The sequence below is a fragment of the Rhincodon typus genome, chromosome 14 (assembly GCF_021869965.1).
Source record: "Rhincodon typus isolate 14 chromosome 14, sRhiTyp1.1, whole genome shotgun sequence".
Taxonomy (NCBI): domain Eukaryota; kingdom Metazoa; phylum Chordata; class Chondrichthyes; order Orectolobiformes; family Rhincodontidae; genus Rhincodon; species Rhincodon typus.
The window spans coordinates 46454820-46480394 of record NC_063345.1 but is presented as its reverse complement, the minus strand read 5'-3'; the positions used below and the strand labels follow the sequence as shown (position 1 = coordinate 46480394).

Genomic DNA, 25575 nt, shown 5'->3' with positions numbered 1-25575 from the left:
CCCTTGAGGACATTTGGTACCCTTGCTGTCCATCATTGTATTTATAATATTTATAATGTTGGAACACTATTGCACAGAAAGATCCATTGTGTTTCTTTTTTTGTGCTCAAGGGGGTCTTGAATGCATTGGCTGGTTAGTCTGCTAAATGCAGATCATACTTTTTTCTCCTAATCAACCTGTTCAGACATTATTACACACCTCTGGAGCAGGTCAGGGAACTTGAGCCTGGTCCTCTCGGTCCAGGGGTAGGGACTCTACCACTGTCCCACAAGGAAGCCGATCAGTTTTGCTAAAATACATGGCTAATAAGCAGACAAAAAGAGGCATAATCACATTGGTTGAGTGCCATCTATTTTCAATATGCTAAAGCGTAACAATTAAAATTAACTATTTTCAGTGAAAGAGAAGGGAGAGTGGGTACAGCGGTCATGCCCTTGGAGAGTTAAGACCATAAGACCATAAGACATAGGAGCAGAATTTAGGCCATTCGGCCCATCTAGGCTGCTCCACCATTCAATCGTGGCTGATAAGTTCCTCAAACCCATTCTCCCGCTTTCTCCCCGTAACCCTTGATCCCCTTGATAATCAAGAGCCTATCCATCTCAGTCTTGGAGATAGGAGGAACTGCCGATGCTGGAGTCTGAGATAACAAGGTGTGGAGCTGGATGAACACAGCACGCCAGGCAGCATCAGAGGAGCAGGAAAGCTGACATTTCGGGTCTGGACCCTTTTTCAGAAATAGGGGAGGGGAAGGGGGCTCTGAAATAAATAGAGAGATGGGGGAGGTGATGATAGAAGGTGGATAAAGGAGCAGATAGGTGGAGAGAAGAGATAGTGCTTTGTGGAGCACCTATGCTCGGTTCGTGGCAAACGACAACACCTCCCAGTCACGAACCACTTCAACTCCCCCTCCCACTCCTTGTACGACATGTCCATCCTGGGTCCTCCAGTGTCACAACGATGCCACCCGAAGGCTGGAGAAAAAGCACCTCATATTCCGCCTGGGAACCCTGTAGCCCAATGGTCTCAATGTGGACTTTACAAGCTTCAAAATCTCGTCTCCCCCGACCTCATCCCAAGACCAGCCCCTCTCATCCCCGCCTCCTTGACCTGTCCATCTTTTCTCCCACCTACCTGCCCCTCCCTCCTCACTGACCAACCCCCATCCCAACTCCCTACCTACACTCACCTTTACTGGCTTCAGCCCCTCCTCGACCTGTCCGTCTTCTCTGCACCTATCTGCTCCTTTATCCACCTTCTATCATTGCCTCCCCTTCTCTCTATTTATTTGAGCCCCCTTCCCCTCCCCCATTTCTGAAGAAGGGTCCAGACCTGAAACGTCAGCTTTCCTGCTCCTCTGATGCTGCCTGGCCTGCTGTGTTCATCCAGCTCCACACCTTGCTATCTCAGTCTTAAATGTACTGAAACATCTGGCCTCCACAGCCTTCTTTTAGAGCAGTTGCCGTGGCCTGCTTCTCTTCTGCACAATAAACAAATTGCATACAGTAGGGTAAATGGCCATTAGTGTTGAAAACTTTAAATTATGTGCATTATGTACACATCAATATCTGATAAACCTCAAAATATTAATATTAATCATGAACATCTTGATTATCATGCAGTCAATGGTTACAGGGAGAAAGCAGGAAAATAGGGTTGAGGAACTTATCAGCCATGATTGAATGGCGGAGCAGACTCGGTGGGCCGAATGGCCTAATTTCTGCTCCTACGTCTTATGGTCTTATTAAGGTAGAACTAACACTAGATCTTAATTTGAATCAAGAAAATTGTCTATCTTCCAGTACTTATTAACAGAGCACACACTTATAAATTATATTCTTCTTTAATCAAAATGTACTACAAGTGGTCATTTACAATCAATGCCCTTTGCAAGCCCTGCCTGCAATTACAGACTGCACTTGGCACTTGAATGATTGACATCGCACCAAGCACGTGCACTCACTTACATCATTTCCGACAGCCTCGAAGGACTGTTTCCGGGTGAGAGGACAGAGCAGGATGGAGGAGGCGAAAGGTAAATGTGTTGGAAATTAATGTTTGTCAGCCAGGCAGAGAGGGGGCGGGAGAGGGACGGAGCCTGGGGAGAAGCGTTAGACAGCGGCGGTAGGTTAACGATCGAGAGGAAGGAGGATAAGAGCCTGGGAGTGAAGTCAAGGTTAACACGGGCAGGCTGTCCGTAGACAGGGCTGGTGGGAGGGCCCACAACAGTGTCATCGTTGAGTGATGGTGTTTATTAATGGATGAAAACTGTACAATCATGTCAATATCCATTATAATTGTTGATATCTTGTAATAATGTCAGTATATATTCGTGTTTGATGTACAGCAAGTGTTAATGATGTACATTAACATAGAAAGGCTGTACAGTAAAGTCAGTCTATATTAGTGCCTGCTACTGTAATTGTGCCAATGATGTACATTATTAATAAAATCTAAATAATGTTAATAGATGGTATGCAACCAATGTGATTATGCCTTTTTGTCTGCTTATCTAGACATGTATTTTATCAAAAATGATCATCTTGCTTGTGGGACAGTGGTAGAGTCCCTACCCCAGGACCGAGAGGACCAGGCTCAACATTGGTGTCCATTAGTAAACACCATTACTTGTCTGCTATACTATAATCATGTCATTGTCCTTCATTAATATAAAACACGATAGTAATGTCAGTGTCTATTATAGTGCATGGTGTACTGTAATCAGGTCAGTGATATCCTTGTAGACAAACAGGAGGCTGGAAGAACACAGCAAGTCAGGCAGCATCTGGAGGAAAGGAGGAGTCAACATATTGTGTATTACCCTTCTTCAGGACCACCTTGAGGGATGAAGTGGTGGCCAAGACAGGAGCTGAGGAAGGTCACATGGCTGTAGTAGCAGGTTTGTTTCATGGTGTGGTCAAATAGTTGAAGGGCTGAAGAGGCCACAGCAGTGAGAAAGGGAGTCACTGAGTTCACATATGAGGGAGGCAGGGGACTTCTTCAAAGTGGGCATCCTTTAAGACACTTTGCAATGGTAAAACTTGGTCAGAGACAAAAAAACTGCAGATGCTAGAATCCAAGTAGACAAACAGGAGGCTGGAAGAACACAGCAAGTGAGGCAGCATCTGGAGGAAAGGAGCAGTCAATGTTTTGGCTATTACCCTTCTTCAAGACCTTGCGTGCTACAGTGATATCCTTCATTAATTTATAAGGATTGTCTCATAATTTCAGTGTATATTATTTTGCCTGATATACTGCAACAATATCAGTGAGGTCCTTTATTAATATATAGAGACTATACAGCAAACACTTGACAGATGAATTTCCAATGCAGAGAAATGCAAGGTAGAAGAAAAAAGATGGAGACAATACAGGCTCAATTAGACAACTTTGAGGGGAGCACATAAGCAGAGGGACCTCGAAGTTCATGTGCATCATTTTCGGTGGCCAGGCAAGTTGAAACAGTTGTGAAGAAAGCTTACAGGATCCTTAGATTTATAAGTAGAGACATAGCTTTTAAAAGCAAGGAAATGATGCCAAACCTCTACAAATCTTAGGACAGCCCACATTTGGAGTATTGTGATCAGTCTGGGCACCTTGTTTAAGGAAGGATGATAAAGCCCTGGAGAGCAAAGGAGATTTACTGGAATGAAACCAGTTATGAAGGATTTTAGATACAAGGAAAGATAAGAAAAATTGGGCTTCTCCTTGGAGCAGAGGAGATTGAGGTGCCCTTATTGAGGTTTTCAACATTATGAAAAATTTTGACAGGGTAAAGAAATATATTCTGTTTTCACTAGTTGGTATGTCAGTAATTAGGGGGCACAATTTCAAGACTGTCAGCAAGACAGCTAGAAATAAGATGAGGAGAAACTTCTTTACTCGGAGAGTTGTTCAGATTTGGAATGTGCTGCCTGGAAGAATAGTGGAGGTGTCATCTCTAAGAGGTCATTTTTGAAAGTGTTGAGTTTAGACGGCTGTGGATGTAGGGCTGGAGGATAGGACTAGCTGGGGTAGCTCTTTTGGGAGCTAGTACAGACACAGTGAGTTGAATTAGCCTGCTCTGTATTATAAATTTCTATGGTCTGGTAAGACTGTAGCGACTTTATTTTTACCTTTACTTCTTTCAAGTGGTGTTCAGTGTGGAGGGTACTGCTTTTCCAGATGAGGAAAAGTAGCCAACATGAAATTTCTTTTCCCATATTTGACTTCATGGCATCAGAATTCAGTGTTGGGGACTCCTCCGCCAGCTCTTCCTGACACTAAAACTATTCTGTTGTCACCTCTGGTGTATCTAACTTGCTAGTGGGACAGGATGTGCCTAGAGATGGTGATGGTGGCCATTGGACTTGTCAGTAAGGTATGATTCTGTGAGTATGATGATGTCAGTCTGATGCTGAACTAGTCTGTGAGACAGCTGTCCCTGTTTTGGCACAAGTGCCCAGACTTTTGTTAGGAGGACGTTGCAGTGTTGATAGAGCTGTGTTTGATGTTGTCATTCTTGCTACCTAAGTTGATATCAGGTGGTCCATCCATTTTCATTCCTTTGAGAGTTTGTAGCTACTTCATAAACTGCAATGGCTTGTGATGCTATTTCAGAGGTCAGTTAAGAGTCAATTACATTGTTGAGAGTCTGGAGTCGGAGTCTGACAGCAAGAAAACAGACCTTTTGCTCCAACTCATCCATGCTGACAAAGTTCCCCAAACTAAATTTGTCCTACTTGCCTGTATTTGGCCCATATCCCTCGAAACCTTTTCTATTCATGTATCTGTCCAATGTCTTTTAAATGTTGTAACTGTACCGGCATCTACCACTTCCTCTGGCAGTTCATTACAAACACAGACCACCTTCTGTGTGAAAAAGTTGCCTCTCAGGTCCCTTTTAAATCTTTCTCCACTGACCTTCAAAATATGCCCCCTAGTTTTGAACTCCCCCCACCCTAGGGAAAAGACCTGTAAATCAGGAACAAGAACAAAGTTGCTGGAAAAGCTCAGCAGGTCTGGCAGCATCTGTGAAGGAAAAAACAATTAATGTTTGATGTCCAGTGACCTTTCCTCAGAACTAATGTAGCTGGGAAAACGTCAGTTTATATGCAGAAAAAAGGGGAGGGGAATGGGGTAGGGAGTAAACGACAGGATACAGCCTAAAGAGAGAGAAGAGCAGTTGGACAGACAAAGAGTTGATAACGAGCAGGCTGGGAGGGTGAATAGTTGTCTGTTGGTCACTAATAGTCCCTATCAACATGTTGGCCAGGGAACAGGGTGGTGCGTTGAAGTGGCAGGCAACGGGTAGTTCAGGGTCTTTTTTGCGAGCAGAACGCAACACGTGCCCATTTACCACCTCCCTCCCCAGTATCCAAGGGCCCCAAACATACCTTCCAGGTGAAGCAACACTTCACCTGCACTTCCCAGAATCTATTTCTCCAGTCAATTATTAAGTCAATCAATTATGAATTATTTTGGCATTGCTGCAATTTTTAAAATGTACACATTATATCCTCTCAAGTTTATACATTTTGATGTTTCACTTTCAAAAGTTCCCAGTGCTTTTTGGGTACAGGAACAATTGTGCCACTAGACATGAATGTAAGTGTCTTTGTGAAATGTGCTGTGATGGAGTGAGAAGAAAGGAAGGCATGAGTAATGTACAGGTTCTGTGTTCCTTGTTATGTTCTAAAATGTCTGATTCATTAGGTGAAATGTTCTTACAGGTATTTATAAATTTTCAAATGAAAAAATATTGATTTTCCCAGAAGTATTTTGAATCTGAACACCATGCCACAATAATTAAGATTGTACCTGAGGAGTCACATCATCACATTGTGCTTGCTTTATTTGTTCAGAATGACTGGCAAAATAAGCAGCGGTACTATTTGTACCCATGATAAATGTCCATCCAAAATTAATGTCATAAGGTAGCAATTATCAGTGTTGCTCCATGTTGATTCTTTTTTTCTAATGACTGGAAAAATATACCACAGATAGTGGATTACATATCTGGATATACTCTATATAAAAATGACTGAGATCTTTCTTTCCAGACAAAACCAATGATAATGGCCAGTTTGAGGTGTTGGATTTAGCTGAATATGCCAAACGACAAAGATGGTGGAACCGATTCTTTGGAAGAAATTCTGGACCAATTGCTGAGAAATACACAGTAGCAACACAGCTGATGATTGGAGGAGCCAGTGGGTGGTGAGATTTAACTTTTGATTCACTTTAAGCAGAGTTTTTTTAATGCTCTTTACAAGAATGGACAGAACTTGGTATTGGAGATCACATCAGAAAACTATCCTCAGTTATATGATTAACATTAGCTAATTTTAAACATGTATCATTGTTGCCAAAGTTACTTACTTTTCAAGAAACATTGAGACAACCTATGCAAATTCAATCTGATGACCTGAATTGGAAAGTTTCTTTTCTACTACAATATCCCAATGAATGGATTGCTAGTGTAATGTAGTAGTGTATTTTTAAGTCTATGCAAGGTTAAAGAAAAGACCTAGAATTTAACATTCATAATGAACTATACCAATTGAAATGAAGGTCAAAGCATTTCAAATTACTATTGGCTACATGAATAAAAAGGAAAAAGATATTTTAATAAAACCAAGACTCCATATTTCCAGAGAGTCCCTGACTGTTTCTTAAACCACTTCTAATTACTAGTTTGTGCTCAATGATTTCATTAGCGTAAGTGTTTGGAACAATGTTTGGAGCCAAGAGACTCAAGTTCAAGGTCCATTTACTCTCAAGGTGTGTCATAACTTGTCTGTACAGATTGATTAGAAAGTATCTTTAGAACAAGTTCCAAATCTTCAGATAAGGAGGAGGGATTTCAGTTACTTTTGTATTTAGTGTAAGCATGAGATTCCTCAAGTCAAGTTCCCAATAATGTGATAGTTTTAACCTGAATTATCTTCTCTACCAACCAGTCTTAAGACCTCTGAATAAGCCTTTGAATTATTGTCAACCTTTGGATAGTAGTGTGAATTCATGTGGTTGTTAGGAACTAGGTTGTTTCTATTCAACTCATTTCTCCCAGGGTCTTTATTACTGTTGGGTAACTCTCTCAAAACATTATAAAAGCAAAATACTTGAATTTTGGGGAAACTCAGCAGGTCTGGCAACATCTGTGGAGAGAGAAACAAAATTAACATTTCGGGTCTGATGTGACTATCCTGAAGATACATATCTGACTGAAAACCTGCTGAATTACCCGAGCATTTTCTATGTTTGTTTCATTCATAAGAGCAGGAGTAAGCCATTCAGCCCCTTGAGCCTGTTCCACCATTCAGTGATATCATTGCTGATCTATGGTCTAACTTTGTATCCCTTAATACCTTTGCTTAACAGAAATTTATCTATATCAGATTGATCACTAACAACTGATCCTACATCTACTGCTGTTTGTGGAAGTGTTCCAAACATCTACCACCTTTTGTGTGTAGAAGTGCTTCCTAACATCTCTCCTGGACAGTCTGGTCCAGATTCTCAGACTATGCCCCTTGTTCTAGAATCCCTAACCAATGGAAATAGTTTATCTTTATCTATCTTATCTTTTCCTGTTAATATTTTGAAGACTTTGATCAGTTCATGCCTTAACCTTCTAAATTCTACAGAAAACAGATCTAAATTGTATAATCTCTCTTCATAACCCGCACTTCAGAAGTTAGGTTATCATTCTTATAAAACTACGTTGTACTCTCTTCAAGGTCAGTAAATCTTTCCTAAAGTGTGGTGCACAGATCTGCTGTCAGTACTCCAAATGGGATGTAACTAAGGGTTTGTATAACTGCAGCATAACTTCTGCATCCTTGTACGCCAATCCTCTAGATATAAAGACCAGCATTCCATTAGCTTTCTTAATTATTTTCTGCACTTGACATTTTAAAGATGTATGAACCTGAACCCCCAAATCTCTTTGGGCATCCACTGCATATAACTTCATACCATCTAGAAAGCAGCCTTTTTTGGTCCAAAATGGATAACCTCATACTTGCTTACATTGAACTCGGTGAGCTACAGTTTTGCCTATTCACAAAGTCTACCAATCTCCCTTTGTAATTTTACGCTATCATCTACACTCTTTGCAATTCTGCCTAATTGAATTGAACTAATGTGAATAATTGAGGCCCTTACACAGATCCTTCAGGGACACCACTGGTCATTTCCTGCCAATTTGAGCCCCAACCCATTACCCCTACTTTCTGTCACCTGCTGCTTAACCAATTTCCCAAATTCACTTTTAATTCTATACCCTGCAATACATGGACCAGTATTTCATTGGTTTCTTTCGTAATTATTCATCGTCAACTGAATCTAAGGAAGGCAATCTTTTGGAGAGAGGTGAGTGAATCTGTTGTTTTTCTCTATCTGTTCATAATTTTAAAGATTAAATTTTTGCCATTTTGTTTGTAGGTGTGCGGGGTTCCTGTTTCAGAAGGTTGGAAAATTAGCTGCAACAGCGGTTGGTGGAGGTTTCTTTCTGCTCCAGGTGAGAGTCAGTAACTGACTCGAGAAATGTAAAGTCTCTTGAGAGTGGTAGAATGAGAGAAGAGCTTTAACTGTAGAGAGGGACTGAAAGGCTGAGATAGTCCCCAAACCAGTGGTGGCCCATCACGATCTGTGCATCAAATCCATGCACATTTTGGGGTTTGTGTGTGTATTCATTCATTTGGGGATTTAATCCTGTAAACAAAATTCTTAACACTTTAATAGTTTTTTTAGAGTGTGTTAAATTAATTTTGAGCTGATATTCAGCAAATGTAAATGTAAAATGCACCAGTTAGGCATCATACGTTCATTTGTTCATCCCTGGCTGGCAGTGTATGATAAGTGTGCCATTTGTTCACCTTGCTGAGCATTTTACAAAGACAATCAACTGAGCAGCCTGAGTAGATGAACTAAGTTAGTCTGATTAATTGCTAAAGTATGATTCAAGTTATTGATTTCATTAGTTTCACGAGTTTTTGCATTTATTTTATGTCCCAACTGTCAGAGTATATAAAGGGGGTTGCACTGAATCTCTACACAACAGGGCCTATATAAATATTGGCGAGTTTATAACTAACATCCAACTGCCCCTCCCTAACCCCATTAATTCGTAATTACTACTCCTTGTGTCTGTATTCTGTTTCATTTCTGGTGTTTGATCTTACAGTTTTGTTGCTGTTCATTGGCAACAGCTATTCCAGTGCTTTTTTCAAAAAACTGCATATTTTTCTTCATGCATGATGAACCTTGTTTTTTTGCATGCTGTAGTGTTTGTGGGGAAGGAAGAATAAAAAATGATACTACAAGGGACCAGAAAATGGAGAGGCCAACAAACTGAAAACAATAGTCTCTTGCACACAGAAGGCCATTTAGCCCATAATCTCAATATGAGCTGTTCGAAAGAGTTATCCGATTAGTTTCAGTTCCGTGTCCCCTATCTTGCTGTTCTGCAATTTTCCCCTTCCAAATATTTACCCAATTTCCTTTGTTAAGACCCTTTCAGGCAGTGTATCCCAGATCAGGACGATTCATTGTTTTTTTAAAAAAAATACTAATCTTGCATTTGGTTCTTTTCATTTACCTTGAATCTTTGTCATCAGGTTGCTGACTATTCTGCTTTTGAACAGTTGCTCCTTATTTATTAAAACTCTTCATGATTTTGAAAATCTTTATCAGATCTCCCCTAATCATTGATGCTTTAAAGGGAACAATCCCTGTTTTTCCAGACCTCATAACAGCTTTGGTCCAAATGCAGACAAAAAGATCTTATTTCCTGACTGCCCTTGACATCAAGGTAGCTAGCATTTGACTCGAATGTGGCAGTACGCAACTCTTGTAGAATGTAAATCAATGGGAATCAGAGAATACTCCCACTAGCTAGATGGTGTCATGCCCTAGCACAAAGGAAGGTTGTTGGACCCCAATTATCACAGCCTTGGGACATTGCTGCAGAAGTTTATCAGACTTTAGGTCCAGCCAATCCTCAGCTGTTTCATCAATTACCTTCTCCCCCCCCCCCCCCCCCCCCCCATCACAAGTGGAAATGTTCACTGATGATTATATAGTGTTTAGTTCCATTTGCAACCTTTCAGATTTTGAAATAATTCATATCTGTATTCAGTAAGGCTTGGCCAACAGTCGACTTGGATTGATCAATGACAAGTATCATTTCTGCCGCACAAATATCAAGCAGTGACCATTGGCATCAATATTAAATGACATTACCATCACTGAATCTGAAATTGGGAAAGGGGGATTTGCAGGATAATTGTACCATTGAGGAGAAACTGGGTTACAAAAGTCAGTTAGAAGCCAGTTAGATTATTCTGCAGTGTGTCACTCACCACCTGACTCTTGATTAATTTTCCACCATTTACAAGGAACACTCTCTAACCATACTCTGGGAGCTTGACACCATCCAGGACAAAGCAGCTCTCTTGACTGGCATCCTATTCATTTCTTAAACATTCACTCTTTCCGGTGTACAGTGACTGCAGTATGTACTATCTACAAGATGCACTGCAGTAACTTGCCAAGGATTCTTGAACGGTACCTTGCAGCCCCATAACTTCTACTACTTTGGCAGCGAATTATGGGAACACCACCACCTACAAGTTCTGTTCCAAAAGGCGCACAAAATGTATCAGAGATGTTCCTTCTTCATCACTGAATCAAATGCTTGAACTGTCTCCTTCACCAACACCTTTTGAAGTTCAATTTCAGCTGCTGATTTAGTGCTGGTCTGGTCCAGTTTGCATGAAATTTCTATTGTGCGGTGATTATGCATGTCTGCATTCATCAATATGTACATTGTGTATACTGTCTATGCTGAACGGAGAAGTTAATCCAGTTTCTATAATGCAAGTGAAAAGAGCTGTATTTTTGCTATTACTGTGGAAATAGTGATAACCAATTTCCTAAGAACATCAGCTTGTTTCCACTCATTAGTGGGAGGAAGAGAAAAGCTATTTTGACAATAGTGTTTAGTAAGAAACAAGCATAGTCACATTTCAGATGATTTACAACCAAACAGAGAATATCCATTAGGAGAAGATACTGTAAATCTTAATACAGAATCCTGTGAAAAGTAATGACTCTCAAAACGTGCATGGAGTGATGTTTTAGTTTTTCTTCCAGATTGCCAATCACACAGGATATATCACTATTGACTGGAAGCGAGTGGAAAGGGATGTAAATAAGGCAAAGAAACAGTTGAAAATTGGCAAGAGTAAGGTTGCTCCAGAAGTACATGGTGTAATTGATGAGGTAGGAAAATGATGACATAGCGGTGTACTTGTGTTATTAGTTATTTCAGTTTTATTAACCAAATAAAAGTCGTGGTAACAAAAACATATTATTATCTTGGCACTTTTTTTTCCGTTGGATGATATTTGAAGGATTTATTTCATAATTTAGACATGATTGCTAACAAAAGAAAATTGAACATTCAATAAAACTGAATGTATCATCTTAACAGCTCTAGAGAATGTCTTATTAGATAGATTTATCGTTTGTAGTGATAGTGAATTCTATTTTAGGAACAATTTAAACCAGACAATTCTGTAATAAAAATAGAGACTGCTGGAAAAGCTCAGCAGCCTGGCAGCATCTGTGAAGAGAAAACAGAGTTAACATTTTGGGTCTAGTGACCCTTCCTCAGAATTTCCTCAGCGGACCCGAAACATTAACCCTAATTTCTCTTCACAGATGCTGCTAGGCCTGCTGAGCTTTTCCAGCAATCTTTAGTTTTGTTTTCGATTTACAGCATTCACAGTTCTTTTGATTTTTAAACAATTTCATGCCATAGGTTATCCTTTGTTCCTCCACAACTGCTGTGAAATGGTAAATGCTAATTACTCTATCCTTTCCTTCTACCCCACACAGGTCACTGTGTTTGTGAAGAAGAACATTGTCCTTACTGGGGGTTTTGTTGGTGGATTCCTACTTGGACTTGCTTCATGAGGATAGTTGAAGATGTTACTACAATTAATGAATTACAGTCCGTTATTACTTCTCTCCCTGCCCCGAAACCATTGATAGATTGTACATGCTTCTATGTTGGGTTTGCGTGCCCCACAGACACTGCTGAGCTAGTATCTTCAATATACTTTATTGGAAGGGATTTGCATCACTGAATTGACTCTGTGACCTCAATCATCTGAGTCAACATTACTTTTGCCCTGCTTTATAACAATAATCAAAATGGTGGTACAATGTTTCGGTACGGTTGGCTGCACTGTTTGAGATGTGGTTCTCAAGTTTTAACTTGCTTCATTATGCAATCACAGATGTTCATCTGCTTGTGATACCTCATACTTCACATCTTGCACATTTTACCACCATATGGAACTTCTGAGCTGACATTGACTCTGTGTTTGCATGTTTTTGGGCTATATGCTGCACATTACTAAGAATAAGTATTTCTAAATGTTAAGATTTTATGAAGGCTGGACACTCCCCTTAACGACACTTTAAATGGATTGGAGCTTATGCCATTTGTTTGTGTTGCATCACATGCTGTAGTTGCCAGCTTGACATAGATATAGTGACAAATTCATTGTGACATGGCATTACAAAAACTGGACGTAAGAGTGTTTTTCAAAATTAAAACAATATCTTGAGATCAGGTGACTTTTTATATGCACTGTTTTGTGTTTTGCTTTGTCCTTTGAGAATCTTTATTATATTTGAGCTTTAAAAGTTACTTGCAGACGTCTTCTAACTTATTAATTACACTGCCATACGTATTCTCAGATCATGTTGCTTATGAGCAAAGCCTGAATCATATCTTTCCAGTACTTCATGTTTATGGTTTAATTACTGTAGTATACCCAGGGGTTAGAACTTGTTTGGCTTCAACAGTTGGCAATAAAAGATTAATCGTGTTGGAACCTCAAGAGCCCTGGTGTCCCAGTAAAAAGAAAAGTCTTTCTAATTCTGTATGTTTACGGTGTAGGTAGGCATGGCATAGTACTGATTTTTATGATGCCTTGTCTTTTCATACTTGAGCTGTTACATTATTACACCTCAAGTAATGATTTGCTTTTAAGTCAGAAGATTATAAATTCAGATCTTACTCCATTGAATTCAGCAATGAAATCCAGGTTGATACTAATGCCATATTGAGAAAGTGCTGCATCACTGGAGGCAATTACTTTCAGATAAGGTGTTAAATTGGGACCTTGTATTCCTCCTTTAGGTAGTTTTCAAAAAATAAAGGAGAGTCTGGTACTGGCCCATATTTGACTCTCAACTGGAATCATGAACGCAGATGTCTGGTCACTATGAGACTTTAATGTGTGCAAATTTGTCTATTACGTTTGACAGTGACGACATTTCAAAAGTACTTCATCAGATACGAAGAGCTTTGCAAAATCCTGAGAACATTAGAGGTGCTCTGTAAATACAAGCTTATCTTAAATAGTATCTTTGAAAAGTGAGCTATCTAGTCATTGGGCAGGCTAAATTGAAATTTCTATTCACTACTAAAAATGGAAAGTCAGACAGTAACATCATTTTTGGTGTATGTTTGTAAAACTTGTAGTGCTGTTATACATTGACACATCTGGCTTTTGGGCGAGCTGGTGAATTTGCTGTTTTTTAAGAAAAAGTTGCTGTCTACTTAATGCAGACGGGCGTTTTTACTCCAAACATCACTCTCAATTGACTTAAATTCTTTAGAACTGTTTTATTGAATATCTCTTAGTCTTTGGTGTTACATGTTTGCTAATTGACAAAAATTTAGATGGTCACTTTCATCATAGTAAGAATAGTACATTTTCTGTCTTTACTTGACTCTTTGTCCTCCACTCTTGCCATGATCCTTTACAGACCTTGCATTGAAATATAAGCTCGGTTATGGGATGTTTGTTTGTTTGTTTGTTTGTTTGTTTATGTTTGTCTGTGAATTATGTCTTCAATTTGAAGAAATTAAGTAAGTAATTAAGTAAGATCACAGAATAATTATATCTGTAACTCCCTCTTGTCCACCAAACAAATTGCTTGCTATATTTGCAGTTTGTAAGTTGAGGACGTTACCCTAACATAGAATGAGAAGATTACCAACAATACTTACTAAGATGCTTACAATTTAGTCACTGCAATACATGATCTGAAATGGGAAATCCATATCTTTAAAAATTGATGTACATGTGCTCCTGGTTCTTTGGTTAAAAACTCTGAGAAGGGTAATGATCACTGTAGTAAGGGTACAGAATGTGTCCTAGTCTTCAATCACTGATTCTGAAAATTGTAATGGCTTTCAGATTAGTGTTAAAAATCTGTGTAAATATTATTTTCTTCTCCTACCCTACCACTACAGTTACTTTTCTGTCCTATTCACAGATTAACATAATGGGAAGTGATTTTTTTTTGGGTGGGAGGGGTAGGTGTTGGGAGGGAGAGAAGGGAAACTGGTATAGCTGCCTTCTATATTTTCCTTCAGTGGAAATACAGTATAGTTTTTTTTTATTGTTAACAGGTATTTACTTGTTTTTATAGCCAAAAGGCAATATTTTTAAAGGCAGTTTTTTGGCTGGAAAAGTTAATTTTGTTGTCTCTTTGATTTGAAGAAATCATCTGACGTTCATCATATGTTGCAATTGTGTATTGTATTTAAATACATTTATAAGTATACTAAGATGAAGGCCTGCAATCTGATATGTATTGAGAAATTTGACAATTTGCATTAAATTCTCGTGTATATAGATTTATATTTAAATATACGCAGTTACTTCACTTGCTTAGTACAGTTATCTGCTTTACTGAATATTTTGCCAATTTGTGCCTCCTATTTACATTATGTTCACTTTATGATTGTACTTTAGGTAAATGTATTGTTTCTTGAAAATTAATGCATTATTTTGATCACTTGGTATGGAGTAAGTGCTGCATAAAAAAGGTTTTACCAGATCTTACGTGTTTCATTGCCTTTTGTGTTAATCCTCAGCCATGGTGACATTTCAGCGTGGCAAGATCCCATGTCCATTCATAAACCCAATACATTGCTGGGCTTTAACAGCCTCACCAATGGGAAATCTGCCTCTGCCTCTTACGAGGTGCCACCTCTCAGCTGATGCAGACAATAACCAAGCTAAGTTAATGTAGCAGTTCCATATGAGGTTTTTGGACTATGGTATATCAGGATGTTCTGAGGGATTTGACACAAATTGGCAGAAATGCTTATTTCAGCTCTTTTTATTGGAGATCCCTGTGAGCTATAAGGAGTGTCAGTAAGTGGAGCTAATCCTTGAATGGTAACAAGGTAGCCTAAATAAAGTCAGGAGCAATTGCAGTAAAAACGCAGTAATACCTCCCTCCAGTGGGGAGGGGTGGAGAATTGTAGAATAGTACACCACAGAAGGTGGCCATTTAACTGATCATATCTGTGCTGTCTCTTTGGTACTGCTCTCCAAATACCAGTAATCTTTTTAGCCACTGCTTTAATTGTTCTTCCTTCATGTATTTACCCCAATGTGATCAGGAATATATAAGCAATCCTGATTGGATTGGAAAATTGCATGTTACTCTGCTTTTTAAGAAGATTGAAAGAGGAAAACCAGGGGATTATAGACCATAGAAAGTAGGAACTGCAGATGCTGGAGAATCTGAACACAGCAGGCCAAGCTGCATCAGAGGAGCAGGAAAGCTGACATCTCGGGCTTAGACCCTTCTTCAGAAATCATTTATAATCAAGGATGGGGTAACTGAATATCTTGGAAAAAAAATTTGTTAATGTGCATGGGTTCATGACAGATAAGTCATGTGTGACAAACGTTATTGTATTTTTTTGTAGAAGTGACCAAGGTAATGGACAGGGGGGATGTCTATGGATGTATTTTATATGGGACTTCCAGAGTGCATTTGATAAAGTCCCACAAGCGTGCTTAATTAAGGTAGAAGGCCATTACTGACATGGCTGAGAAATTAGTTGAGCATCAGATGACAAACTAGAAATGATGGGTAAGCACTCATATTGCCAGGAAGTAATTATAAACAAATAATTGGGATGAAGCAATGGGCTTTGGGGACGTGGTGGATATTGGAAAATAGAAGCGCAATATAAATAGTCATTTGGTAGTGCAGAACTTGAGTATGCTGAAAAAATGACACGTTTTGTTCAATTTTCTTTGTATTGATCTTATCAGGACAATTCACAAGAATTCAACAGGAAAGCTCTACCTCATGGCAGTGCCACGACTAGTCACAGTCTACCTGCTAAACAATCAGCACTCTCCCCTGATGCAGTACATTTTTTTTTGTTATTCATTGACAGGATGTGGGTATTACTGGCTAGACCTGCATTTATTGCCCATTCCTAATTGCCCAAAGGGTTGTTAAGAATCAACCATGTTGCTGTGGGTCTGGAGTCATATGTAGGCCAGACCAGGTGAGGATGGCAGTTTCCTTACCTAAAGGACATTAGTGAATCAGATTAGTTTTTCTGCCAATCAACAATGGATTCATGGTCATCAGTAGACTTTTAATTCTATATTTTTACTGAATTCAAACTTCACCATCTGCCTTGGTGGGATTCAAGTCCGGGTCTCCAGAACATTACCTGGGATGCCTGCTGATAAGGGTAGTGCTGTTGTAGTTTGACGTACTGACCTCTACCTTGCAGAGGCTGAGCACCAATTCTCAGATACCTCCTCATACCTTCCCCTAGATCATGACCCCACCATGGCACATCAGGCCATTGTATCCACTACGGTAACTGATCTCGTTTCATCCGGTGATCTTTCTTCCCCCCCCACAACCCCAGCTTCCAAGCTGATATTCCCCCAACCCCGCACAACTTGTTTCTACCTCCTGCCAAAAATCCACAAACAGGACTATCCAGGCAGACCCATTGTTTCAGCCTGCTTGTGCCCCACAGAACTCATCTCTTCCTACCTTGACTCAGTCTTCTCCCCTCCGGTCCAAGCCCAACCCACGTATATCCATGATTCATCTGATGCCTTACGCCAGTTTCAAAACTTCCAGTTTGCCGGTTCCAGCCACCTCCTCTTTACCATGGATGTGCAATCCCTTTACATGTCCATTTCCCACGGGGAGGGTCTTCGGGATCTCCGCTTCTTCCTGCAGCAAAGACTTGAACCATCCCCACCTATCACCACCTCCTCCGCTTGGCTGAGCTTGTCCTCACCCTCAACAAATTCTCTTCTAACTCCTCCCATTTTCCTCAGGTAAGAGGGGTTGCCATGGGTACCTACATGGGCCCTAGTTATGCCTGTCTCTTCATGGGGTATGTTGAACATTCCTTGTTCCAGTCCTATTCCGGCCCCCACCCACAACTCTTATTCCGATACATCGATGATATCGTCGGTGCTGCTTCCTTCTCTCATCTGGAATTGGAAACTTAATCAATTTCGCCTCCAATTTCCACCCTGCCCTCACTTTCACCTGATTTATCTCTGACTCCTCCCTTCCCTTCCTCGACATTTCTGTTTCCACTTCTGGGGATAGACTGGCCACTAATATCCACTACAAACCCACTGACTCCCACAGTTATCTGGACTATAAATCCTCACACCCCACTTCCTGTAAAGACTCCATCCCATTCTCTCAGTTCCTCCATCTCCGTCGCATATTTCAGATGAGGCCAACTTCGACAAGGGAACCTCTGAAATGTCCACCTTCCTCAACTGAGGATTCCCCAGCTCCATTGTCGACGGGGCCCTCAACCAGGTCCGACTCATCTCCGTACTTCCGCCCTCACCCCTTCTCTTCCCTCCTGCAACAGTGATAGGGTTCCCCTTATCCTTACCTACCATCCCATCAGCATCCACATCCAGAAGATCATCAGATGCCATTTCCACCACCTCCAGCGAGATTCCACCACCAGATACACATTCCCCTCCCTTGTCCGCCTTCTGCAGGGACCGTTCCTTCTGGGATACCCTGGTCCAAACTTCCTTCACCCCCAACACCTCCCCACAGATCTATGGCAACTGCCCCTGTAACCTCCTCCCTCCCCAGTATCCAAGGGCCCAAACATACCTTCCAGGTGAAGCAACACTTCACCTGCACTTTCCAGAATCTAGTCTTCTGCATTTGCTGCTCACAATGTGGTCTCCTCTACATTGGAAAAACAAAGTTCTGCTCGCAAAAAAGGACCCTGAACTGCTTGTTGCTTGCCACTTTAATAAACCACCCTGCTCCCTGGCCAACATTTCCATCTCTGGCGTGCTGACGTGTTCCAGCGAAGCCCAATGCAAACTGGAGGAACAACACCTCATTTTCTGCTTGGGGACCCTACAGCCCTCCGGACTCAATATTGAGTTCAATAATTTTAGGGCCTAAACTCTCCCATGCCCCAATCCCCTACCCCACACACCAGGCCTTGTTACCACATAGCCTGCCATTACAGACCCCCTGTTGTTAGTCACTAACAGTCCCCACTAACAACTATTCACCCCCCCAGCCTGATCGTTAGCAACTCCTTTGTCCAACTGTCTTTCTCTCTCTTTGGGCTCTATCCTATCATTTACTCCCTACTCCACCCACCTCCCTATTTTCTGAGTATAAACTGACATTTTCCCAGCCACCATCAGTTCTGAGGAAGGGTCACCGGACCCGAAACGTTAACTCTGTTTTTTCCTTCACGGATGCTGCCAGATCTGCTGGGCTTTTCCAGCAACTTTGTTTTTTTTCTTGATTTACAACATCCGCAATTCTTTCGGTTTTTTTTTCTGGATTAATAGTCTAATGATAACACCATTAGACCAATGCCTCCCATGAAATATGCTGATGAATGCAAGAAGAAAAGTTTTGACAAAACATGTTGTTTCTGCAATACGCAAGAGGCAAAAGTATTCTGTTTTCACGGTAGAGAATACAAAAATCATTTCAGTAATAGCTGTAAATCAGGTGGTGGAAGAGAGAGAGAGGAACTTAGGGAGGAAATTACAATCACTAGGGAAGTGGTACTAAGCAAATTGATAGAGCTGTGATCATAAGACCATTATGCTGTAGGAGAACAAGTAGGTCATTTGGCCTATTGGTTCCGCTCCATCATTCAAGGAGATTTGATAATCATCAACTTCACTTCCCTGCCTTTTCCCCCATAACTCGATTCCCTTAATGATCTGAGCCTTGAATATACTTAATAAATTAGCCTCAACAGCCCTCTGCAGTAAAGAATTCCACAGATTCACTACCCTTAGAGAAGAAATTCCTCCTCATCTCTATCTTGAATGGGTCACACTTGACTCAGATTATGTTCTTTGGCCCTAGACTCTTTAACCAGGGGAAACAACCTCTCAGCATTGATCCTGTCAAACCCCCTTAGAACACTATTTATTTCAGTAAAGTGGTCTCTCACTCTTGTAACCTTCAATGAATACAACCCAACCTAGGCAGCTTTTCCCATAAGATGTCTGTATACCGAGGATCAACCTAGTGAACCTTCCCAGGCTGACTATCTCTGGATAGACGTCATCCTTCAATCTTAAGAGGTTGTCAATGAGGTAGTAAATTCATTGGTGTTAATTTTCCAAACTTCTTAGACCCTGCAAAGGTTTAATCAAACTGAAAAGAAGCAAATATAACCCCTCTCTTTAGGAAGGCAACAGGCCAGTTAGCTTGATGTCTGTTATGAGAAATATGACATTGAAATGTGGGAAATAAGAGTAGGAATAGGCTATTTGGCCCTTTGAGCCTAAACACCATTCAATTGAATCATGTCTGATCATCTCAGTACCCTGTTGCTGATTTCTTACCCTATACTTTTTGATCCCTTTAGGCCTAAAAAGCATTACATGTTTTGCCTTTTGTGACAGACTTCCACAGGTTCACCAGTCACTGGGCGAAGATACTTCTACTTATCTCAGTCCTATATGGCCAAACCCATTTCCTTAATTTGTGACCCCTGGTTCTGGACTCCCTGGTCATTGCATACACCATTCCTGTGTTTACCCTGCTCACTCCTGTTAGAATTTTACAGGTTTTTTTAGGAGTTCCCTCTCATTCTTCTAAACTCCAGTGAATATAATCCTGACCAATCCAGTCTCTCTTCATCGGTCCTGCCATCTCAGGAATCAGTCTGGTAAACCTTTGTTGCCTTCACTCCACAGCCAGAACTTCCTCAGATGAGCATACAGAAACTGCTCACCTGTACAATTGCAGTGAGCTATCCCTTCTCCTGTACTTAAAACCTCTCTCTCTATGAAGGCCAACATACCATTTGCCTTCTTCGCAACAGCTGCACTTGCACGCTTACTTTCAACAATTGGTGTGTTGGACATCTAGGTATTGCATCTCCCTCTTTCCCAATCTACCACCACTCAAATAATAATCTGCCTTTGTGCATTTGCCATCAAAGGGGATAAACTCACATTTATCCATATTATGCTTCATCTCTCATGCATTTGCCCATTCACTCAACTTTTCCAAAATCAAACTAAAGCATCTCTACCTCCTCATCACAGCTCACCCTCCCACCCAGATTTGTGTCATCTGAAAACTTGGACATATTATATTTAGTTCCTTCATCTAAATCATTTATATATATATAGTAAATAGCTAGTAGCTACCTACCAAAAACCTTCTGAAAGACCAAGTAAATTACATCAACTGGCTCTCCCTAATCAACTCTACTAGTTACATCTTCAAAAAATTTCAGATGAGTGAAGCATGAATTCCCTTTCATAAATTAATGCTAACTCTGTCCAATCCTGTCACTGTTTTCCAACAACTCTGCTATTAAATCTTTTATGATGGTTTCTAGCTCTGTTCCCCCCATGACAGATGTCAGGCTAACTGGCCTTTGTTTCCCTTTTACCTTTCCACCTCTTTTTTTCAAATAGTGGAGTTACCTTAGCTACTGCAATTCATAAGAACTGTTCCAGAGTCTATAGAATCTTGAAAGATGCGTACATTATTGTAGGGCCACTTCCTTAAGTACTCTGGGATATTATAGATTGTCAGGCTCTGAGGATTTGTCAGCCTTTAATCCCATCAATTTTCCAAACAATACTGTGGTCCTTAAACCAAAATATGTATTTAACTAGTCTACCATCTCTTTCTTCCCCAGGATAACTCCTCCTGTTTCTGATCGTAGGGGACCTACATTTATCTTAACTAACCCGTTTCTCTTCACATATCCATATAAACTCTTAGAATCAGTATGTATATTCCCCACTTATTCTCGTACTCTATTTCCCCCATCTTAAATAATCACTTTGTCCTTCTATGCTGAAATCTAAATTGATCCTAATCCACAAGTCTGCTGCATTTTTGGCCAATTTTGTTTTTGCCCCTTCTTGGATATAATATTATCCCTAATTTCCATCGTTAGCCATGGTTGGGCTACCTTTCCCATTTTATTTTGTGCCAGACGGGAATGATCAATTACTACATTTCTGCTGGAGCGAAATCATTCAGAGATGTTATAACTGTTGTGAATAAAAAAAAAATTCAGATTCCAGACAGAGATAGTAAGAACTGCCAATGCTGCAGACAGAGATAGTAAGAACTGCCGATGCTGGAGGAACACAGTATGGAGCTGGAGGAGCACAGCAGGCCAGGCAGCATCAGAGGAGCAGGAAAGCTGACGTTTCAGGTCGGGACCCTTCTTCAGAAAAGGTACGGCTTGTTGGTCTAGGGGTATGATTCTCACTTAGGGTACTATACAGTGTGTGACATGCAAGAGGTCCCGGGTTCAACTCCCCGACAAGCCCAGATTTCTTGCTTCACTTTAGGGGGGCATGGTGGCTCAGTGATTAGCACTGCTGCCTCACAGCGCCAGAGACCGAGGTTCAATTCCACCCTTGGGTGACTGTCTGCGTGGAGTTTGCACGTTCTCCCCGTGGGTTTCCTTCGGGTACTCCGGTTTCCTCCCACAGTCCAAAGATGTGCAGGCTAGGTGGGTTTTAGGGGGATGGGTCTGGGTGGGATGCTCTGAGGGTCAGTGTGGACTTGTTGGGCTGAAGGGCCTGTTTCCAGACTGTAGGGATTCTATGATCCATGATGATGATTAAGCCAGGTGGATACATTCTTGTTAGGCAGGGGATCAAGGGTTACCAGGGACAGACAAGAATGTGGAATTTGAAGCACAACCAGCTCAGCCACAATCTTCTTGATTGGCACAGCAGGCTTGAGGGGTCAAATGGACTACTTCCACTCCTATGTTGTAAGTTCTTATTTGTGCTCTCAATTTGCATTGAAATACATTAGTAGCGCAGATAACTTTTCTTCTCCATCTCATCAAATTGCATGATTGCAATGAAAGGCTTGTACCTGTTGAAGAATATGAAAGTAACTTCCGGTAGGAACAATCCCAATTTTGCCAATCTATCCTTGCAAATGAAGTCTGTAATTGTTGGAACCATTCTTGAGAATCTTTTCTGAACAGATTTGAATGCCTGAAATGTGGTGCCCAAAATTTGTCACAGTTCTGCAGTTGAGACCAAACCAATAATTTGCAAAGGATCCCCCATAAATAAAATAAAAGGAGCAGGAGTAGGCCAGTCAGCCCTTTGAAACTACTCCGCCATTCAACGTGATCATAGCAGAAAATTCCACAGGCTCACTACTGTCTGTGTGAAGAAATTTCTCATCCCGATTCTAAATGGCCCATCCCTCACTTCCTTGGTTTTGTAATCTATGCCTCCATTTATGAAGCCCAGGATCCTGTATGCCTTATTAACTACTTTTTCACCTAGTTCTGCTGCCTTCAACAATTTGTGTACACATATTACCAGGTTTGTCTGCTCTTACACCCTTGTGAGCTCACACTGTGATCAAAATTAATAGATAGTCTCATTTTCATTTTTGCTAACATTTAATAATTGAATATCTTTCTATTTATTGAATTTTAATACTGTGAAAGTCAACTAGACAGTGAATGACAACATTCTGGCAGTATGTTACCATGCTTAAATAGAATTCAGAATTACATAGTATCAATCTATAAATAGATAATTAACAAAACAAAAAAATCAGTCAATAAAATTCTGATGTTCTTGTACATTATGATGTGTGGTTTGTGACGATAGTGATTACTGCACTTATTGCGTCCCTGACCACATATAAATAGCTAATTAAGTAGCTTAAATATCACACAGACAGTCTGCTTCTACTGTGTTTCAAAATTATATTCACATCCTAGAATTAAATAACTGATACCATTACTGGCAGTTTACCAAAAAAAGTTGAAAGCCAGACCATCATCAAACGTAAAATTATACTATGTTATTTAATTCACTTTTGTGCCATTCTGTACACTTCAGATTTAACATTTGACTGAGAGCAGATTTAAGGACTGTCCTCTTTCCAAATCCCCATGGTTAATAGTGATACAGCTATAATCGAGGTCTGGTGCAGTACTTTGGCAATCTTTAAAAGTGAGGTCTGACCAAAGGATTTGTATTCACTGACAATTAGATATCTGTAAGCTTTTTTTTTCTTCTTCTTTCAAAAACCCTGAACAACAAACAGATATTTTTGCAAATGTCTTACAGCACTTGTGCATTTCTTCAATTACATGCTGGCATCTGCTTTCTTGATAATGATGAGCTGCAAAGAACACACAAAAAATGAGGAATCAGCCAAAGACCACACGTGTTCATCCAGTTCAGCTTTCGTACAGGAACATCTGCCACTGACCCAAGCTGGTCCTTTTTGGCAGCACAGAATGGAAAGCAATAACCACTTTCCTCTAGGATTTAATTTTTCAAGTATCATTAATGAACTGAACTAGGTGATGGAGGTGAAGTGTTCTCTTGGTCCATTCTTATGAAATCACTGACTTCAGATTTTAGAAGTGCAAGTGGCCAGTCTCAATATTATGTAGCAGACTGTTGCCATAGTGGGGAGGTGGGGAGGTGGGGAAGGTGAAGACAGAGAGAGAGACAGAGAAAGAACTGGCTAAAATATGCAGGGAAAATTTCAGGTAAAACCCTAGACAACATAATATTCAGTTATTCACATTAGCAATTCTAATATTCACAGTAGCAACTTCTCTTTTTCAAAAACTAAAAATTATATTGTGAAGTATAAAAGAGCTTTATGCTGTTTACCTTTTGGAAGCTGAGTCAACTTTAGGTTTTTGTTTATAAAGACAATGCACAAAAGCTCCAGTTCAGAATTGCTAGAATAATATCTGGAATTGGTGAGTTAACTTATGAGGAAGGGTTGGCCAAGCTGAACTTGTATTTGTTTTTTAGATATTGAAGGTGTCGAGGGGTATGAAGAGAAAGTAGGAATAGGCAATGAGATAAAGGATCGGCCATGAACATACTGAATAACCTGTTAACCTGTTCCTGCTCCTTGTTTCTATGTATTGTATTATAATTATAAAATATCAAGTACCATGTGAAGCTGTTTAATAACAGTAGCAACGAAGTTGCATTACTTTAGTGTCTCAATAAAATTTAACTAATTCAGAATAGATGATAAAGGGCAAATAATGAGTGTCAGAGATTTCAAATTAAGCACACTGAAGGAAAATGTAAACTTAAATTTCACCTTGTAAGCACTTCTGTATTTCACAGGCCTGTTTCTGGCAAGGGTCCTTAGGTGACATAGCAATGTGCCTGAAAAAGAAATGAGGATATTGGCTTTTCTGTTTGCACTTTTACATGGAATGGAACTCTGGTGTCAAAGCAGTGGGGCATTTTTAAAAACTTATGTGCAGCTAATTTAAATATTTTAACTACTGACAGAAAAGGGAACAAACAGAAATTCATGCTAGGCAGTGAAAACAGAATTGATAATTATAGCCATACATTTTCATTGTCAGCAAGCTAGGGATAAACTTGTTTTTTTAGGGAGCTTGTCTAAAGTTTTTGAAGACATTCTAAATACGAAATTGGTACCCCAAATTTACTTCTTAAAATACTTTCATGTCATGTGCCGATTAAGACATTAATTCTTCAAATGTTGAAAAAAAAAATCAGACACAAAAATATTAAATCCCAACTTGTGATCCTTTCCCTGTTTGCCATTAGTTTTGGATGTGGCATAAAGTTTCAACTCTGTTTTGAATTCAGATTCCTAGAACAAACACCGTGAAATCTATGATAGGCCTAATGCCTCAATGTTTTGTCAATCCCTTCCATCTATGAAATTCTACTCCCAAATATTTGGTTTAAAGATAACCATTTTGGTGTCTCTTACATCTTACAGATTGCAGATCGGCAATTATCAAGATTAATATTTTGTTCTATTGTATTTGTACGCAGCTTCCTTAAAGCTCAAGGTACAAACTTAATTCGCCCTTTTCAGGAACCTAATCAAAGTGCTGTAAACTAAGTACAATAAAAATAACCATGTGGATGTATTTTCTCACAAAGCTGACCAGTCTGTCCTCAGACCTTTAACTGCCCTGGAGAGCCGGTGTCACCTCCTAAACTGCTCGGGTTCAGCTGCCAATGAACTGATGTAAATTAAATATTGACATATTCTCAGTCTTGCGCTGTTACAATTGATACGCACGATGCGAGTTCCCTCTGCCTGAAATTTTAAAACTACGTTTATCACTCGTAATTTTATTTTATTTTTCTGTCTCTCTGCCACTGCCACAATTTTAACTCGGGGAATTTTCCGGAACCTAGTTGCGACGCGTGCGC

General features: G+C 40.1%; 2 protein-coding genes across 7 annotated transcripts; one reads left to right on the top strand and one right to left on the bottom strand.

Moving 5' to 3' along the window:
* Nucleotides 1-1888: 1888 nt before the first annotated feature.
* Nucleotides 1889-14914, top strand: fundc2 (fun14 domain containing 2). Of its 2 annotated transcripts, none has more exons than XM_020533299.2 (5): nucleotides 1889-2036; nucleotides 6043-6199; nucleotides 8429-8504; nucleotides 11141-11269; nucleotides 11888-14914. In XM_020533299.2, the coding sequence occupies exons 1-5, from the start codon at nucleotides 2021-2023 to the stop codon at nucleotides 11963-11965; spliced, it is 456 nt and encodes a 151-aa protein (XP_020388888.1). In that variant the 5' UTR covers nucleotides 1889-2020; the 3' UTR covers nucleotides 11966-14914. The 2 variants fall into 2 exon arrangements, with proteins under 2 accessions (XP_020388888.1, XP_048461092.1); XM_048605135.1 differs by lacking the exon at nucleotides 1889-2036 and adding an exon at nucleotides 2812-2900.
* Nucleotides 14915-23177: 8263 nt separating this feature from the next.
* Nucleotides 23178-25376, bottom strand: cmc4 (C-x(9)-C motif containing 4 homolog (S. cerevisiae)). Of its 5 annotated transcripts, none has more exons than XM_020533300.2 (3): nucleotides 25275-25376; nucleotides 24473-24540; nucleotides 23178-23521 (listed from the first exon to the last, which is right to left on the bottom strand). In XM_020533300.2, the coding sequence occupies exons 2-3, from the start codon at nucleotides 24528-24530 to the stop codon at nucleotides 23376-23378; spliced, it is 204 nt and encodes a 67-aa protein (XP_020388889.1). In that variant the 5' UTR covers nucleotides 24531-24540; nucleotides 25275-25376; the 3' UTR covers nucleotides 23178-23375. The 5 variants fall into 5 exon arrangements, with proteins under 5 accessions (XP_020388889.1, XP_048461118.1, XP_048461116.1 ...); XM_048605161.1 differs by having other exon boundaries at nucleotides 25321-25363; XM_048605159.1 differs by having other exon boundaries at nucleotides 25124-25362.
* Nucleotides 25377-25575: the final 199 nt, after the last annotated feature.